Consider the following 18,321-nt stretch of genomic DNA (forward strand, 5'->3'; position numbering starts at 1 on the left):
CAGATCTTACAAAATTACATAAAAGTAAATATGGTTTTTACGCTCTAATGGGATGAGCAATATATAATTATTTCCTGTACCTGGGAAAAATAACAGTTCTGATAGAATGAGATAAATATAAAACTTGTTTATCCTATTTCTGGGACAGCTCTCTACAATTTGTGGTTCAGGTACCACAAACGATTATAGACCTCTTTGTACGCAATTTTCAATCATCCAAGTAGTTTACTACTTTGTGATAAGGGTTTCTTAATTGTAAAATATTATAATATCAACCCTGTTAGTGTTGCAATATTTAGCATAAATACAACTCGGCAACACAGTAACTGCGACCAACTTCAGTCTATTATCGACAACGCAGCAATTAAGATCCATGAAATTATAAAGGAGTGTGAAAATAAGCAATTTCCCAAGGAAAAAGCAAGAATTTTACAAGAAAATTAGTGAATTTTAATAAAATACAGTGTAAATAATAATAATTAACAAAATAAACTTGAAAATTTGTGATTTTAAACCCCAAAACAACAGCCTGAAAACGACGGAAATTTTTTAGAAAGTTCATACAAAGCAAAATAAAAGAAAAAAACTGCTTGTGTATGCGATGGACTAAAAAAAACAGACACACACAGACTTGAGTATAAGTGTAGTGGTAACAATACAACAAAAAGTACTAAAAACAAAAAATAAATATTAGTACTTAATATATCTCACCTTTTTCGTTTGGTTTAAAGAGTAAACACAAACAAAAATTTGTTTGTGAATGGCTGCTCTTTGTAATAAAAATAAAAAACAACAAACAATTAAACTAACAAAGAAAACAAACAATAAACTGAAAATAAATAAAAGTTTTAAAATCTCGTGTAATTATAGTAAACAACAGTTAAAGTTTAATTTGGTTAAATTGTTATTAAAACAACAAAATCTTGTTTTTAAGCAGCCATCTTTAATTTTTCCACAACGACCACTAAAAAAACAGCAGTTAAAGCAACAAGAACTAGCATAACAACAAGTAAAACAACGATAACATAGCAATAAATCCCACCATAATACACCACAGTAATAACGACAACCAACAACAAAAACAAATTGTACGTGCGTGTGTGCATATGTCAAATTGTGTTGTTTTTTACAGTTTATTTTTGCTCTCGATTTATTGCGTTTTGTTTTTGTGCTAAATCTACTAAAAAAATTGTTAAACTCACCACTACTACTACCACTACAATTACAAGACTGCTGCCTTTCTTTTATGTTTCGTGAAATTCTCCAACCTTTTATTATTACCTTTCATTCATACACAATACAACCAGAAAAAAGTTTCCAAGCAAATAATACAAAAAATATAAAAGAAAAAAAACCCTAACGAATTTGTATGTTAAAAGAAATTTTAAAATTAAAACGCAGTTTTAACTTCGTGGTAAAGATATCCTTAAAATTGCAAATTTTTAAAATCTATCAAAAAATTAAAAATTCACTAAATTTTAAAAACAATTTGTGTTGAAGAAAACAAAATCAATCTTTTAATTTTTTTTTTGTAAAATTGTGATAATTATAAAAACGAATAGTGTATAAAAAGTATAAAAAAATAAATAAAGAAGAAATTGACTGGAGAAGTTAACAAACATGGAAATTGCCTTAAATTCAGACACACCAGGAGGTTTCAAACATGAAAATGGTAAGTACTATAAAGAAGAGCATTTGTTTTTTGCCCAACAAATTTTTATTATGTATGTTCTATTATAAGCCAGGAATTTTTCTCATATTGTATAAATGTGTGATGTTTATTTAAAATATTTTGTCTGCATCATTACCAGCATGATATTTTACTTTTCTTAGGACAAGGGATGTGCTCTTATTGTACAAATGTGTGAATTTTATTTTTATTATTTTGGCTGTTTTATGTACAGCATGCTATTTTCATCGTATAGGACAAGGAATTTTATCTTATTGTACAAATGTGTTGTTTCTGCATTAACCACTTAAGAACATATGTACATTTGTATGTACCTACCTGGTAGGGGGTACATTTATTTTGTTCTATTTAAATTAGGGTGCCTAATTTCCCGAAATTTTTCTACTCACGGAAAATAAAAAATCAGTACATTCCCGAGATTATTTTATAACTACATGTAACTACTGCATACACACAAATTCCCAAAATTTCTAAAAAAATATTACCGGCAATTTTTTTCCGATAAGTTCCTAATTATTTGTTAGAAAACTTTAGATTTCGTAAAACTAAATAAAGCTCCTTATGTGAACTAAAAAATTCGATTTATGTTAATAAAATCGTACTTTTTATTCAGAATGCATAATTTTACAAATTTCGTCAAAAACTTTAGCTTGAAAATTTGCGGATTCTTTATATGACATGTACAAAGGTTGGTTCCTTCCAGACAGCAGATACCGATGCATATTAACAGCTAAGAATACAGCTTTAATCGTCTATGAAATTTGATCGACACAGGTCTCCGTTTTTATTTTTGAAAATTGAGTTAGAATTCGATTCATTAAAACTTTGTTGTTTGGTTAATTGAATAAAAATACTTGTAAATCATAAGATAAAAGTTTGCAATTGCAAAACCAAATAAATTAAAAAGACGCTAATCTAACGCCTTTTTTAGAAAATGACAGACAAAAATGCGTCATTGTGGTTATTGAAAAGCTCTAAATTGGCATCACTCTGCTGAACAAACGTAAATCAAAACAAAACGAGAAATAATAAAAACAACAATCATTTTCAAATATGAGTGTTGTTTTTGTATTAGTTTATTTTACAAATACCCTCTCACCACTTTTATTTTGACACGGGAGATTTCCCTCTATGTTTTTCTTTATGACATGAAATAATTGATGCCTTCACTTACTTTGTATTCATTACTGTTATATGGTTACCATAATGGAATGTGTTCTAATGAAATTACATAGAGAACTTGTTCCTGATACACGCAGATTTTTACACATTATTCATCAAGAATCTACCTATCCCTTTGTGGTCAGTAGACCGCACAACACACTACAGGCAAATTCGTTTTTTAGTCGTACTGTCCTGTACGTATGTAGAACAAAATTCCCGCTAAAGTCTTTCCTGTTACTATAAGTGTAGGAAAGTTCAAATCGAATATCCACAAAACTACTTCCTGTTTCCTCCCTCCCCTAACCTATTTTCCTAGTTCCAACACAATTCTTTGCATTCCCTGAGTCCTGGAACAAGAAGAAAAAAAATGTGTCCTTTATTTTAATAAAAACAGACGTAAAATTTTGATCAATTCATGGACAATAAAAATATGTGATTTAGATAAGACACAAAATATAAATTTACTTGTTGGTAAAATGCTTGTTCCAGGTGGTGCTCTGAATAAAAAAGAGAAATTCACGTGTAGATTTTGGGCAAAATATAACTTTCCTTTGTGGTTTATTACGAAAAAGAGTCAAAATTATTGTGCCGTTTCAATATAGTGGTTGTCTAACAAAATAATACACCAATCCGTTCATACACATCTTTTAAATTTCAAGTTTTGAGGATGGTCAATAAAGATTATATCAAATAATACAAAGTTTAACCAATCCGGTCATACAAATCCTTTAAATTTCAAGTTTTGATGAAATCAAATAATATTGTATATTTTGAAATCGTAAATGAGTCATAGCTAAGTATAAAGGTAAATTCATTTATATCTTTCCAAACGTCGTTGGCATTAGACATTATCAGATGACTCATCAGATCAGTTTTAGATTAAAACTACTTCCTTTGTTTTCGTTTTCTTTTAAATATAAAATTTTAAGAGCTATTAGCCCACATATGAATCAAATTTTATGAATTGCTGGAATTTTAATCTGAAATAAATATATGTTCGGTGGTATTAGACATTATCAGACTACTCTTCAATTAAATTTTAGATGAACACTACATCCTTTATTTTATTTTTAGTACATTTTGCATACCTATTAAAAACTTAATAACCCTTTATTTGTTTATAACTTTTTTTTCAGCTATAGCCTCTCAAAATGGATTAGCGCTCCTAGCATCAATTACGCTTAAAAATGCACTAAATATCAATAACAATAATAATAGCAACAATAATAACAATTGTACTATCAAAAATAATAACAACAACACAAATATCAATAAAACTAAAAATAATAACAACAATCATTTGAATCACAATAAAAACAATATCAAACATCATAAAACAGCACAGCCGCAACAACATGGTTTTAGTTCAACATCGACAATTGCTTCGTCATCATCATCATTATCATCAAATGCAGCAGCAACAGCAGCAACAGCATTATCACCATCAACAATGTTATCAACTTCAAATACAACAACAACAATACAAACACCACATTTACAACAGCAACAAATACAAGAACATACAAATATATTTACATTTACAGCAGCCGGCCTACACGCTTTAACATCAACAACTATATCAACAATTAAAAATGAGACAGGTGCGGTTGCTGTTAATCATCAACAACAACAGCAGCAACAAAATCCACAACAATTGCAAACATTATCAGCAACAACAGCACTAGCAACTCTTGCAGCGTCACCAGCTAATGGCAAGAACAACAAAACCAATCATCATAATACTTCTTTATCAACGAATCACCATCAGACAATTAACACCTCTAGTGCAAAAGATCCTACTGTAGCTTTATTAGAAGCCTTATCTATAAAAACAACTAAGAAACAATCAAATGTTTCAACACAGCAACAGCAAATATCATCAGCTAATGCACCATCATCATCGTCAACGTCATCAACAACAGTAACGACATCAACAACACATTCTTCGGCTGTAGGTAATGGTGGCAATAATAACAACAATACAAATACCAACAATACCAATAATAATGGCAATGGCAACAGCAATAAAAATAATTTTAGAATTCCGTCCGATATACTTGATGATTTGGCCAGTCGTTTTATAATTAATGTTCCCGATATGGAACTAAGTAATTTAATACGTATATGCTTTCAAATTGAACTGGCTCATTGGTTTTATTTGGATTTCTTTTGCGCATCGGAGGAAAGAAAACTACAACCATGTGGTATGAAACAATTTGCTCTGCAACTATTTGAGGTGAGTTTTAAGGTTTTTTTTAAAACATTTTTAATACAATTTTTTCGCCAAAAAATTGTTTATTTCTTTTAATTTTTATTTAATTTATAAAATTTTCTTTTTGAAAAATTCCAGCACATCCCATTCCTACGCCACCATTTATCTACTATAGATAAAATTTTGGAAGATTGGAAAAACTACAAATTATCCGTGCCCACCTATGGAGCCATTTTAATATCCGAGGATCTCAATTATTGCCTTTTAGTGCAATCATATTTTGCCAAAAGTTCATGGGGCTTCCCCAAAGGAAAAATTAATGAAAACGAAGATCCGGTACACTGTGCCACAAGAGAGGTAAAATAAATAACATATATTTTCAAAACAAATTGCAAATAATTCTCAAATAAAATTTATTCTTTTAGGTTTATGAAGAAACCGGTTATGATATCACTGAATTAATTGTACCAAATGATTACATTGAGGCTGTTATCAATTATCAATACACTCGTTTATATATTGTACGTGATGTTTCGTTAGAAACGAAATTCTCACCACGCACTCGCAATGAGATTAAATGCTGTGATTGGTTTCCCATTGATTCGCTGCCAGTCAATAAAAACGATGCCATATCAAAACCCAAATTGGGCATAAATGCCAATTCCTTTTTCATGATCATGCCATTCGTTAAGCGTCTCAAGAAGTGGGTCAACGACAAGCGCAATGGCGTCGAGACGCGACGTAAATACTCCGGTGGCGGTTCGCCCACCTCCACATCACCATTGACCACCATGGGTGGTGGCATGATGAATGGTCAAATGAAAACCAGTTGTAAGAAACAACAGAAACGTAATAATTCAAATAATTTTAATGATGATATAAATGCCTTAAATAATGCAAATGGTGGTGGTGGTAGTGGTGCTGCTGGAGCAGCTGCTTTAACAGCCGCTATCTGTGGTAATAATACAAATACAAATGCAAATGTTAATTGTTCAAATTCGAATTCAAATCGTTCTAAAAGACAACGCCATAAATCAATGGGTGATTTGGATGGTATTAAATTAAATAATTTTAATAATCAAAGTAATTGTAAGACGACAAATAATAATAATATTAATAACAATAACTGTGGTTCCACAACTTTAGCATCTTCGACAACAACAACAACAACGACCACTGCAAATAGTGGTGGTAATAATTGCAATAATACAAACATCAACAACAACAATCAAAAACGTCATTCAAAAATTGTTGCTGCTGGCAGCAATGTTTCCAATAACATTAACAATAACAACAATACTACAAATAATGGTTGCAATAATATTAACAACAACAACAGCATTAACAATGGTAACAACGGATCATCTTCGAAACGCCAACTGTTCCATAGCCAAAGTCAAACAAATAATTTGCAGCAAAACGGAGAAAAGGTGAGTTTTCTTTTGGAACAAATATTCACTAAATAATCTTTTGTTTTGAAAAAAGCTTTTTCACTAAATAAGCTTTTTTCAATAAAAAGGCTTTTTAAAGCTTTTTTTTGGTAACAAACATTCACTAAATAAAGTTTTTGTTATTGAAAAAAAGCTTTTTCACTAAATAAGGTTTTTTTCAATAAAAATGCAGGTTCACTAAATAAGCTTTTTTCAATAAAAAGGCAGGTTAACTAAATAAGCTTTCTTCATATTCACTAAATAAGTTTTTTTTTTCCAACAAAGGTTTTTTTTATCAATAAAACAGCATTTTTCACTAAAAAGGCTTTTTCAATAAAAAAAGCCTTTTCACTAAAAATAATTGTTTTGAATGAAAAGCTTTCTCACTAACTTAGTAAATAAAGCTTTTAAAAGCTTTTTTATAAACTAAGCTTTTTTATAAAACATACTTGCAAAAGCTTTATTTATAAAAAAGTTTTTTTTCACTAAAAATCTTTCAATTATAGAACAAGATGTTTTTTAAAAGCTTTTTTCACTAAAATTCTTTGATCACCAAAGATTTTGTATAACTTTAAAACAACGTTATTATTAATTACTTTAAATTCTTATTTCAATTATTTTTTTGCAGATTGTAAGTTCATTTGACTTGATACGCAAAGAGAAACAGCAAATGAAGGCTGCTCTAGCCAAGGCCCAAAAACAACAGCAAAATAGTAACAACGGCAATGGACGTCAAAGAGCCAAATCCCAAAGTGATAAAATGGGCATGCAGCAACAACAACAACAACAGCAGCAACAGCAAAAATCCAATGGCAATAATAAACAGCAACAACGCATACAAAAACAACAATCATTAATTGTTACCAATTCAAATATGCAAAATTACAATATGAACAACAATAACAACAGCAACAAAAACCACAGTAATAATAACAACAATAACAATGGTAATACAAAATTAAATGTAAATAATAGTTTTAATAATAACAATAACAATAATATGACAACAGGAGGATATAAAACTCCCACACCACCTCCACTAAGTGGCAATGATTTATTAAATTTGGCCGCTGCTGCAGCAGCTGCAACATCAATTGTCAATACAACAACGTCATCAACTCCAACAGCAGCTGCCGCAGCCGCAGCAACAGTAACACCTCAAGCAAATAATATGCAAAAAGTCTCCAAATCGGTGGTACAACAAAAACCCAGACCCTCATCAGTATCATTGCATTTCCCCGAGGTCTCTGCAATTAAAAGAGAAACCACAGATCTAATGATGGCCAGTGGCCATCAAATGCCACAATTACAGCGCATGGCTTCGGGTACAAATCTACGTATTTTAAAGAGATCAACATCCCATCAACCAACGCAACAAAATGTACAGCAACATCCACAGCCACCACAAAGACAAGCATCTGCTTTACAATTTACACCCAGTTTTAATTCATGGACTAATTTTACATTTACCAAAAATTTTATAGCCAATGTTTTTTGTTAAACAGAAAGTATAAGCGTGTGAGTGAGGCTGTTACAAACTCTACAAAACGGAGGGATTGAATGTAAGAATTTAATTTAACAGCGTATGATGGAAAAGGCCCTCAATATAAATACTTGTATTGCTCTGATGGGTCAAGGTCATTTATTGCATTATTTATATCTCTATATAAATAATGAGGTGAATTATTATTATTTTGTATTTTATAATTTTAATTTCTTTATACATATTAAGAAGTGGTACCCCCTTTTATAACTACTACTTTCCTTTGCTTTAATTTCAATTTTCAAAGGATATTTAGAATTCTTGTTTTGTTTATACCTACCTACTTATTTTATAAATCTTCTTTTTAAGGTACCCTTTAAATATTCAAAACATTTTTATTTTACTCTAATTTTTAAGCTTCTCTTATACTTCCCTCCTTTCCTTGTTTATTTTACCTTTTAGGGTTTTTAATGTTCTTAACATTTCTATTCTTTTAAGCTTTTACTTCTTTTAATTTTAAATTCTCTTTGATTTCCTTTCTCTTTATTATTTTTTGTTTTCTTCTTTTGAATTTTTGACCAAATTTTGTTTATTATATAGTTTTCTTTGAAAATAATAATGGATTTTATTTCTTATTTATTAACGAAATTTTGCTCAAAACAAATACAAATCTTTTGCTTACAAAAAAGAAAACTCTTAAAAATCGACTTTAAATATTGAATTTTTAAAGTGTATATTTTTATTTTTAATTTTAACTTTTATTACCTTCTGGGTTATGATTTCTTTACAGTTTAGTTGGATGAATTTATAATTTGGATTTTTTATTTTCTTTTCTTTTATTATTTTATTTTTTATTTTCTTTCTTTTGTTGTGATTTCATTTTAAAAATTTTAATTTTAATTAACCCAAATTTTTATTTTAAGTATACAAACATTTTAAAACAAATTTATACATTTTATTATCATTTTTTTTTATAATTAATAGAGAAAAGTAAATATTTTTTTATATTATTAATAAATGTTTCAAACTAACTAAACTAATACTCGTATTATACAAAATTTAAGGAACATTTATTGAAGAATTGTTTGATATTAATTTTCATCTTATAACAGGGATGTACTGCGTAACTCTATTCGAAAATGAACATGTTCGAATTTGTATGCTAAATAAATTGTAATTCGGCAGTGTTTTCTTTTGAATCGAATTATGAAGTATACCCGTTTTTGAAAAAAATCTGAAGAGGATACATTTTAAGGAAATACAATAAAATACGAAAATTCAAAAAAATAATTTGATTCAAAGGAAAATGATTCGAAATAGTTTGAAAATAAATTCTAAATTAAAAAATCGATGTTTTCAAACAAATAAAACAATTAAGACATTTATTGAATTTTGAAAAAACTACCAAATATTTAAGATTTTGTAATAAAATTCAATTTTGAAAATAAGATTTTTAAAAATTCGAAAATATTGAACAATTCTATGATTTATTTACATTAAAAAGAAATTCAAACATAAAAAAAATATATAGAATTATACTAATTCGAAGATTTTGAAAACAAATTCGAATAAATTGAAGAACAAATTTTCAAAAATATGAAAGATTTTTTTTCATAATCAGATTTTGGAAAAATACGAATTTTGAAAAAGATAATTTTCAAATTAAAAATAAATATATTTAAAAAATTCAAAAGTTTATAAAAAAATAATTAAAAACTTTTAAATTTAATTTTTTTCAAATTTCTAAAATCTGAATTTTTTTTATAAAATTTAAAAAATGTCAAAACTGTTTTAAAGATTTAAAAAAAATATAGAAATTTTACAAAAAAACTCAAAAATTATTAAAAAAAAAGATCAAAATTTTAATATGAAAAATATTGAGAAAATTTGAAAAAAAATTTTAAATGATTTATATAAAAAATTCCAAAATTTTGAAGATTGTTTTCAATTTATTTTTTTTAAATCTTTGATTTTTTTTAAATATTTATTCAATACCATTCTTTGCTTAAGGGCCTGGCTCACTAAATGCGAACGAATATTTTCATTCTTATTTTATATTGAAAACAAGAAATAAATTTGAATTTTTTTTTATTGTTTTCAATATAAAATAAGAAAAGTTTTTTTTAATCTTCTTTCTTTTTTATTTGTATTCATCAAAAGTTTTTCATTCAAATTGTATTGAAAAGTAAAACAAAAAGTTGCCTATTCAAAAAAGAATATAGTATTCACTGCCAGTTTCTCCATGTCGAAACAAATGTGAGCCAGAAAACGTGTATGGAAATCACTCGAAAGAATTTTAAAATCTGGGGCCGAATTACCGCATTCGATATCGAGCATGAAATTCAGTACATTTTGTTATAATTACGATATCGAAATCATTTGTCGATAAGATAGTTCATTCGATCACGAGTGCGGTAATTCGGCCCCTACAAATTTTATCTGACTCACTTTTATTATGACATAGAGCAACTGGCATAAAATGACCAAAATTAAGCTAAAAAATCGTTTCCAAAATAAAAATCTTTAATGCAGTAATAGAAAATTAAAGCGAAATTTTAAAAACCTACTTATCTATCTTATGTTCTATAAAAAATATTTACTTTTCTCTCTTTAATAAAATTAATTAGAAATGTTTATTTTGTAAAACATAATATTAAGCTTCTTTAAAGGATTTTAAATTACAAACATAATTTAAGGAAGCTTTATTATTATTAAGTAAATAAAAAATAACAAAAGTAATCAGAAAATGTTTAGTTTAAAAAAACAAAGTTAATTTTGAGTTTAGTTGTTAGTTAAATTAAGTAGGAAGGTCGCATCAGGCTCAAACGCGTCGACCGAATTTAACTAAACTTAACATAAACCCAATATATTGTTGTTTGTGTTTATGTTTGGTTGAAATCGGTCGACGTGTTTGAGCGTGATGCGGCGACATTGAAGGATACATATATGTCAAATATTTGCATACATTTTTATTTTCGAAAATTTGAATATTCAATAAGACATTCTTAATTGGTTTAAAACAAAATTTGGAAATATTTCTAAAAATTATAAAAACAAATTCTACGTTTTGAATGAATTCAAACACATTCTGGCAAGAAACTAATTACTTTTTGATGTTCGAATATTTTCGAAAACTTATTAAAAAAAAATTTAAATTAAACGGAAATTTTAATATTTTTGGAAAGATATAAAGAAGAAAATATTTAATATATTTAAATTTATCAAATGTAAAAGTCAGTATCATAGGTAAAAGTAATATCTACTTGGTTTAGCTTCAACCTGAACTCTTAGTTAACTTTGTATTTTCAATTTAAGGGCTTTCAAAATTATCAATAACAATTAAAAAAAACTTTTAAACCTAAGGATTTTCAAAAAATTATTCATGATTTAAAACCTTTCAATAATTTCTATTGCTTTTGTTGGTTTTTACTTTACTTAACCAAAAAAATCAAATGGTTATAGAATTTTCTTTATAAAACCAAAACTCTTTAGTTTAAAACTTGTAATTTTCATTAATTTTATGATTTTTTCCTTTAATTTCATTTAACACAAGAAAAACGTCTTCCTTTTAAAACACAAACAACAAAAGTACAATGAATTTTATATAGATATTTTTTAAAACTAAAAAATTCTCTAACCATTTGGTTTTTTTCACAAAACTATAAGAAAACCTCTCTACCCCGGTAATAACATCATTATAAAGTTAAACCTATTTGAAAAGGTTTAATTTTTATTAACCGAAAAATCTTACAATTTTATTTATAATTTATTTAAATTCAGAGATTATTAAAGAACTTTTTACGGCATTTAATAATAGGGTTTTTTGTACAGTCATCATGAAATATTTTTTTCAGGGGTAGTTAAAATGGATTTGAGCTTGAAAAGTTCTTTGTAATTGATAGAAATCATAAAATTGTAATGATTTTTTGAGAACAGCTTATTTAAGCTAAAAAAATAACAACTACCAAAAAATATCAAACTCTAAGATCGAATGTTATGTTTACATTGTTCAAATGTTTTGACAAAATAAAGGTAAGCACTATTTTCAGCAAATATTTAGGTGCTCTTACATAACTTTTGTAACAGCAAAGAAACAAAATAATATTAATTTAAACTGAGACCCTTTTCTTTATTAAAACTTGATTGATGTTATAAATATGTAGCTCACTTATATATTTGTTTAGTAATCACTTAAATTTTGCCTAATATTTGAACAATTTCAACGTATATTTTAGGTTCAGTAATAAAAACGAAATATTTTCTAAGAAAATTTGTGTGGAAAACTAAGAGGCTTATCCGTAATGAACATTTGTATGATATCTAACGAGCAGATAACATTTACTTATGGAAATTTATTCCTAAATTAGATGCACAGTTTGCAAGTTGGCACAGCAATTTTCATACAAAATTTCAAATCAATATTTTCGTTTCTGTAACTGAAACTGATCTTAATAGTGTAGTAGTTGCTTTTTAAAGAAATCCTTTTCGAAACATTTAAAATATGGAAAGGATTGTTACAAACATGTATTTTGTAAAATAATAAAAATTAATTTTTATTAAATTTTGAATAAATTTCTGTAATATAAAGAGCAGAACCGAACCTATGCTCTTTAAATAATTTCAAAATCGTTTATTTTGAAATTAACATTTCTCAAATTTCTATTCATAATTAATTATTCTCTTCAGGAAATTTAACAAAAATTTAACTTGATAAAAACTTGTTAGGATTACAAACAAAATTAGGCAGACAAAAGTATTACACCTCAATCTAAAAGAAAAAACTAGCATTGAAAAATTTTAAATGTTTCGGCAGCCAACTGAAAATTGTTTCCTTCCAAAGTAACTTGTTAAAGTATTGATTGAACTTAAACATCAACATAAACACAATCAAATTAATTAAACAAACATTTGTTATACATTTTTGATAAATTGTACAAAGTTTTCTTTTATAAAAACAAACTGCCAATATTGTACAATTAACATATAAAAATTGTTAATAAAAGCTCAACAGAACTTGTTTCAAAATCACTAGTTCTTGAACGACTATAACTAGAACCAGATTAACATTCTTTGATAACATTCATAGAACTAATGATATCGCAACTACTTCTAGAACCCGTTCTGAAGAACAATATTGTGATTCTTATGAAATTCTATAGAGTTTAATCGGGACTAGTTACACATTGGTTCTAAACTAGTTCTATAGAACACAAACTAGTTCCGAAAAAACTTCATAGAACCATTAAAAAACGTTTTGGAAAAAATTAAATTTTATTTGTAAAAAAATAATTGAAGAAAAATAATATATACAGCCCAATTATGAATAAAAAATTCCGAGGGAGTTTTTCCCATTGAATTTGAATAGAAAAAATGTGAAAAGGGAAAAAAACTCCCGGGGAATTTTTATTCATAATTGGGCTGATAATGAATGAAACAAGATTTCCTTATCTTTTTCCAAGAAATAGTTCCAAGTAGGACAATTTCGAATAAAAAAACGAATCATGAAAGGACTAGTTCCGAGTCGGACTATTTCTAGAATGAGAATGAGTACTGATTATATGCATGCGTTCTAAAACTAGTTATGAAAACTAATACAGTTTTTCCTGGGTTACGACTATTAAAACTTAAAGATATGTTTTGATTTCATATTAAAAAGAAATATTAGATAAAAGTTTGTCTTATACATACCCAGCAAATAAAAATTAAAGTGCTTCTTATGGAAGGAATCACACTTTCATCACTTCAATATCATAAGCAAACTGTTTACAGTACTGTTCTTTGCAAGTTGTTTTAAACAACTTAAAACAATTTCAAATGCATCACAATGTCGTCAAAATGTATCCAATACATAATTTTGAAGAAAATTTAAAACAGAAATGCTTAAATTAAATTATAAAAGACAACTCTATAATAATTTTACTGGGTTTCTATAGTATTTTCACTAATTCCCAATACACCATTACTTTTTCGCTTCTTTGCAAGATCATTTTTATGCTGGGTTTATGTAAATAACCTAAACTTTCATTAATATCAATTGCCAGACTAAACGTCTTATAAAATTGTATGACTGCCATTAAATAGAGTAAAAAATAAACTTAATATTATTTAAAGTTAATTTATCTCTCTAAAACTGCCAACATGTTTTAAAAATATTTTAAATTTCATAAATTACAATAATTTTCTTTTGTAAACAATAACATTAGTATTGTAATAATTGCTTAAATCCTTGTGATTTATGATTTTTTTGGAAAATCTTTAAGAGATTTTCTAAACTCGGAGTTATCTTATATATTTTAACAGCAGATTTGAAGTTGGTAATAGTATTTGTTTTTACCAACTAATAATAGTATTTGTTTTTACCAAAATAACGAAAATATACAGCATGTATAAAGTAACATGTCTGTGTTAGACTATTTTGTATTGAGAGCTGTTCCAATATCTTTGAAATCGGATTATTCAGAAACTTGTTAATTATTTCCGGAATTTGTCTACTAAGACACATTGTGTTTGGTTTACTTTAAATTTTTTTTCCACATTTTAGGAAAATATTGTTAAACAAAATTTATTTTATTAATATTTTGTAAAAAGTGAAAACCTAACCTAAAATTAAAAAAAAATATATTTTTAGGTTAGAATGAAAAACTTTGGAATTGAACGCTAAATTGTTAAAAATAGTAGAAAATCAACAACAAGTCTAAAGCTTGACGACACTAAAAGACTTTTTATCTTTGAGATCCGTTCAATATCTTTGAAAAGTGAATAATTGAAAAAGTGGCAATTGGTTAAGCAATTTCGCTATTAATTTTTATATATTTGGTTTAATTTCAAACATTTTACAATTTTTGAGAAAATAATTTTGTTAAACTAAATTTTTTAATTATATTTCCTAAAATGTGAACAAATTTTTAAACCTAACCTTCAATTTTTGAATAATATTTTTAGGTTATAGGTTATGTTAGGAAATAGTAGAAAATCAATAACAAATATGAAGCTAGAAGTCGTTATTAGACTATTTTGTATTGAGAGCATAACGTAACATAACGCTGTCATGCGGAAAATTCATAAAAGTTGCAGTTATTTCAGCAACTTCACTATTATAACATATTTTGTTTAATTTCAAAAATTATTCCCATTTTAGGTCAATAATGTTCTTAAACAACATTTTTTAAATCTATTTTGTAAAATTTTAATATTTTTTTAAACCTAACCTTAAATTTGTACAAAATATTTTTAGGTTAGAATGAACAATTTTGGAATTGAGCGCTTAAATGATAAAAATAGTATAACGCAGAACAACTCTGTTAGACTTTTTGTTTTAAAGCTCCATTAAATATCATTGATATGCGGATAATTCAGAAACTTGGCAATTAATTCAATAATTTGACTATTGAGTCATATATATTTGGGTTAATTTCAAACATTTTCTACATTTTAAGACCTTTTTTATTTAGAGACTAAAGTTAAAATTTATAAAATTTGTCTCTCAAATACCCAAAAATAGGAAAACGTAAAAAATTAAAAAAATTAAACGTAAAAAATGTAATTTTTGTACCGTTTATGTATTCACACAGCTTGATTATAAATATGAAATTAATGGGTTATTATGGATGGCAACCGATTTCCCTCATGTACGTGTTGGGTACATGGGAATAGTCAGTCGATCGCATTCGGCCACTGGTATAAATGTGTAGCTGAATACGTCTTTATAAAAATTAAAATTCAGTAAATGAAAAACATGTTTTACTTTTCCTCTAAACCCCTTAATTTAGAATACCTGATTTAGAATGTCCGTTTGCTAGACTTTTCAAATCCACCAAGTTTTTATCAAATTAAAAATTTTGTATTTCCCAAAAACAAATTTTCTCAACTTTAATTTTGATTGAAATTTCTTAACAAAATCATTTGGTTTGTGCGTTTGCTTGTCTGTTTTACTATTTTTACAAGCTTTGCAAAATTTTCAATACAAAAAATAAACAAACTATAGGATAATAGTAAAACTAGCACACAAATGAACAGACTAAATTGATTACATTTGTAAATTTGTTATAAAATTTACAAATTTCTTTAATTTGTTTAAAACAATTTTACTAATTTACACCCAAAAACGAATTGATTTCGTTTTAAAACTAATGTTTTGTTTAAATTTGTCATTAAACTTAATGCAGTGAGTTAAATTTTCTTTAAAAATGCTGACAAAACAATTTTAAAGAAAATTTTCAAACTTTAGACTGAAAGGTATTGCTTTGAATGACAAATTTTGTACAAAAACTATAAGAAAACAAATAGAGTGTTAACATATTAGATAGATTTAAAGGAAATATTTAGAACATTTTGTGTTTTAATTAAATTTTGTTAAACTATGGAGAATGTTAACACAGCTAATGTTTTTTTTTTTTTAAAAAAACTAAAAATATATATTTTATTCTTTTTTTATATGAAGTACAGAATAAAATCTTATTTTTTTTAACCACAAACGAACAACATTTTACCAAATAACCACCTTTTTTTACAGCACTAAATACAAACGTTTTATTTGTTTAAATTATTTTGTTTTAAGTATTGCTTATTACTTTTTAGTTTTTGTATATGATATTAAGAACTATTATATGAACTATGTATAAAGGATTTATAAATTTTTGGTGGGCCATAAGAAGGGGAGTTTTCAAAACTTCATCATGATTTATTTTATTACATTAAAAAAAAACATAATTGTCTAACAAAATATTTTAATTTTATAATCATTGCTTAGCAATTTATTAACAAAATTCAATAATAATGAGCAAACTAAATTTATGATTATATCGAAATCATCAGCCATTATTAATCACTTACCTGGGGGTTATTATGTAATACGATTTGAAAGAAGAATGAGTTATTTTATTTTCAAATCTTATTACAAAATAACTCCTTGGAATATTGGTTTCCGTCCCCTTTTAAATCACAGCATTCTACCTTAACTGCAAAAAAGCTATATTATTTGTAAGTTTTTAAATCTAAATAAATCCAATTATTAACTCCCCTTTTTATGTAAGAATATGGTTCATCACAGTTTTTGAATTTTTAATGATTATTTAAGTTTAACTATTAAGTATTTGGCAAGTACAATGTGGCCAAATTTTAAAGATTTAAATAATTTACAATCTTAAGTGATAAAAACCCAGTTGAAATATAAAAAAGAGAAGAAAGTTTCGAAAAAAAGGTTTTAAATTGTAGGAAACCCTCAAACATATCAAGTACAAAGAATACAAAATGCTCTAGAAGTAAGGGAATGGACATGGAATATGTTATGTGATTGGTTCCAAGGAAATAAAGTCTGGTTCTATAATATTAACACTTTATATAATAGAGACCTGTCTAATCAAACTTGTTCCACTTTATATATTAAGAATAATAGTGGTCAATAAATTAGATTGAAATAGTATTTATTTTTAACCAAATTACCCGATCACTTAACTAGACTAGAAGGCCTAGAAAAAAATGTTCCTAAATTTTTCGCTTTGGAGTTATATTAGACACAGAAAATAAGAAGAACATCACAGACCTTCAATAATCCCGATAAATACACAGAGAAAATAAAAAAGTTCATTCAATGGTCACGATAAATACAAACGTTTTGAACATTATTTAAATATTAAATCCACAAAGTGTTTTTGCAAAAATTAATAGCCTAATAATGCAATTAAACACATTCTAAAGAAGCTACCAGGGTTCACTGTCAAATTCTTTATACTCCATTTAGCTGCTTTAAATAAAATTAAATTTGTTTTTAACAAACAATATATTTTTCAAGCTAACCTTAAAATTTAAAATTTTTTAGTTTAAAATTAATTCAAATTAATGTCGGCCTTTTATTCAAACATTAAATTTTTAGCTTAATATTACTTTCAATATATCTGATTGAAATAGATAAACAATTTTGCAGTTCAAAACAATATATTTTTTAAAATAACCTTAAAAACACAGATTTTGTTAGGTTAGAATGAATTTAATGACTTGAAATTCAAGATAGTACCTCTAAAAAGCTAACTTATAAAGATTTATTAATCAATCTTTCAATTTCAACAAATGTTTCCATTCAATATTCGTTTAAAGTGTTCGAATTTTTGAAACTAACCTAAAAATTTGGAATTTTTTTAGGTTGTAATGAATTTGAAGCAATTTGAAGAAGGCTTTAATTCTTAGCAGTGCCTAAACTTTTGCCACAGTTAAATATCAAAAGGTACAGTTTAAAAGGCAAAATTTAAATTCTTGGCGCCTTAATAACTGCTTTACTAGAGTATCTTTAAAGAGCCTAAAAGCAAACACTACAATTTAAAACTTTTTTTTAATAAAACTTTAATTT

General features: G+C 26.5%; 1 protein-coding gene across 2 annotated transcripts; it reads left to right on the forward strand.

The window, feature by feature from the left end:
• The first annotated feature begins 356 nt into the window (after positions 1-356).
• On the forward strand, positions 357-8,665 carry DCP2 (decapping protein 2). 2 transcript variants are annotated; one of them, XM_065504918.1, is made up of 6 exons: positions 357-1,672; positions 3,991-5,090; positions 5,205-5,423; positions 5,492-6,496; positions 7,125-7,443; positions 7,507-8,665. In XM_065504918.1, exons 1-6 carry the CDS (start codon positions 1,621-1,623, stop codon positions 7,995-7,997), a joined length of 3,186 nt encoding a protein of 1,061 aa, XP_065360990.1. In that variant the 5' UTR covers positions 357-1,620; the 3' UTR covers positions 7,998-8,665. The 2 variants fall into 2 exon arrangements, with proteins under 2 accessions (XP_065360990.1, XP_065360989.1); XM_065504917.1 differs by having other exon boundaries at positions 7,125-8,665.
• Positions 8,666-18,321: the final 9,656 nt, after the last annotated feature.

Source organism: Calliphora vicina, chromosome 3, assembly GCF_958450345.1.
Source record: "Calliphora vicina chromosome 3, idCalVici1.1, whole genome shotgun sequence".
Taxonomy (NCBI): domain Eukaryota; kingdom Metazoa; phylum Arthropoda; class Insecta; order Diptera; family Calliphoridae; genus Calliphora; species Calliphora vicina.

Excerpts from the sequence above, each read along its gene's own strand:
- DCP2 (XM_065504917.1), top strand. The coding sequence starts at position 1,621 with ATGGAAATTGCCTTAAATTCAGACACACCAGGAGGTTTCAAACATGAA. Across the intron at positions 1,673-3,990 it reads AGGTTTCAAACATGAAAATG|CTATAGCCTCTCAAAATGGA; the intron begins GTAAGTACTATA and ends CTTTTTTTTCAG. Across the intron at positions 5,091-5,204 it reads TTGCTCTGCAACTATTTGAG|CACATCCCATTCCTACGCCA; the intron begins GTGAGTTTTAAG and ends GAAAAATTCCAG.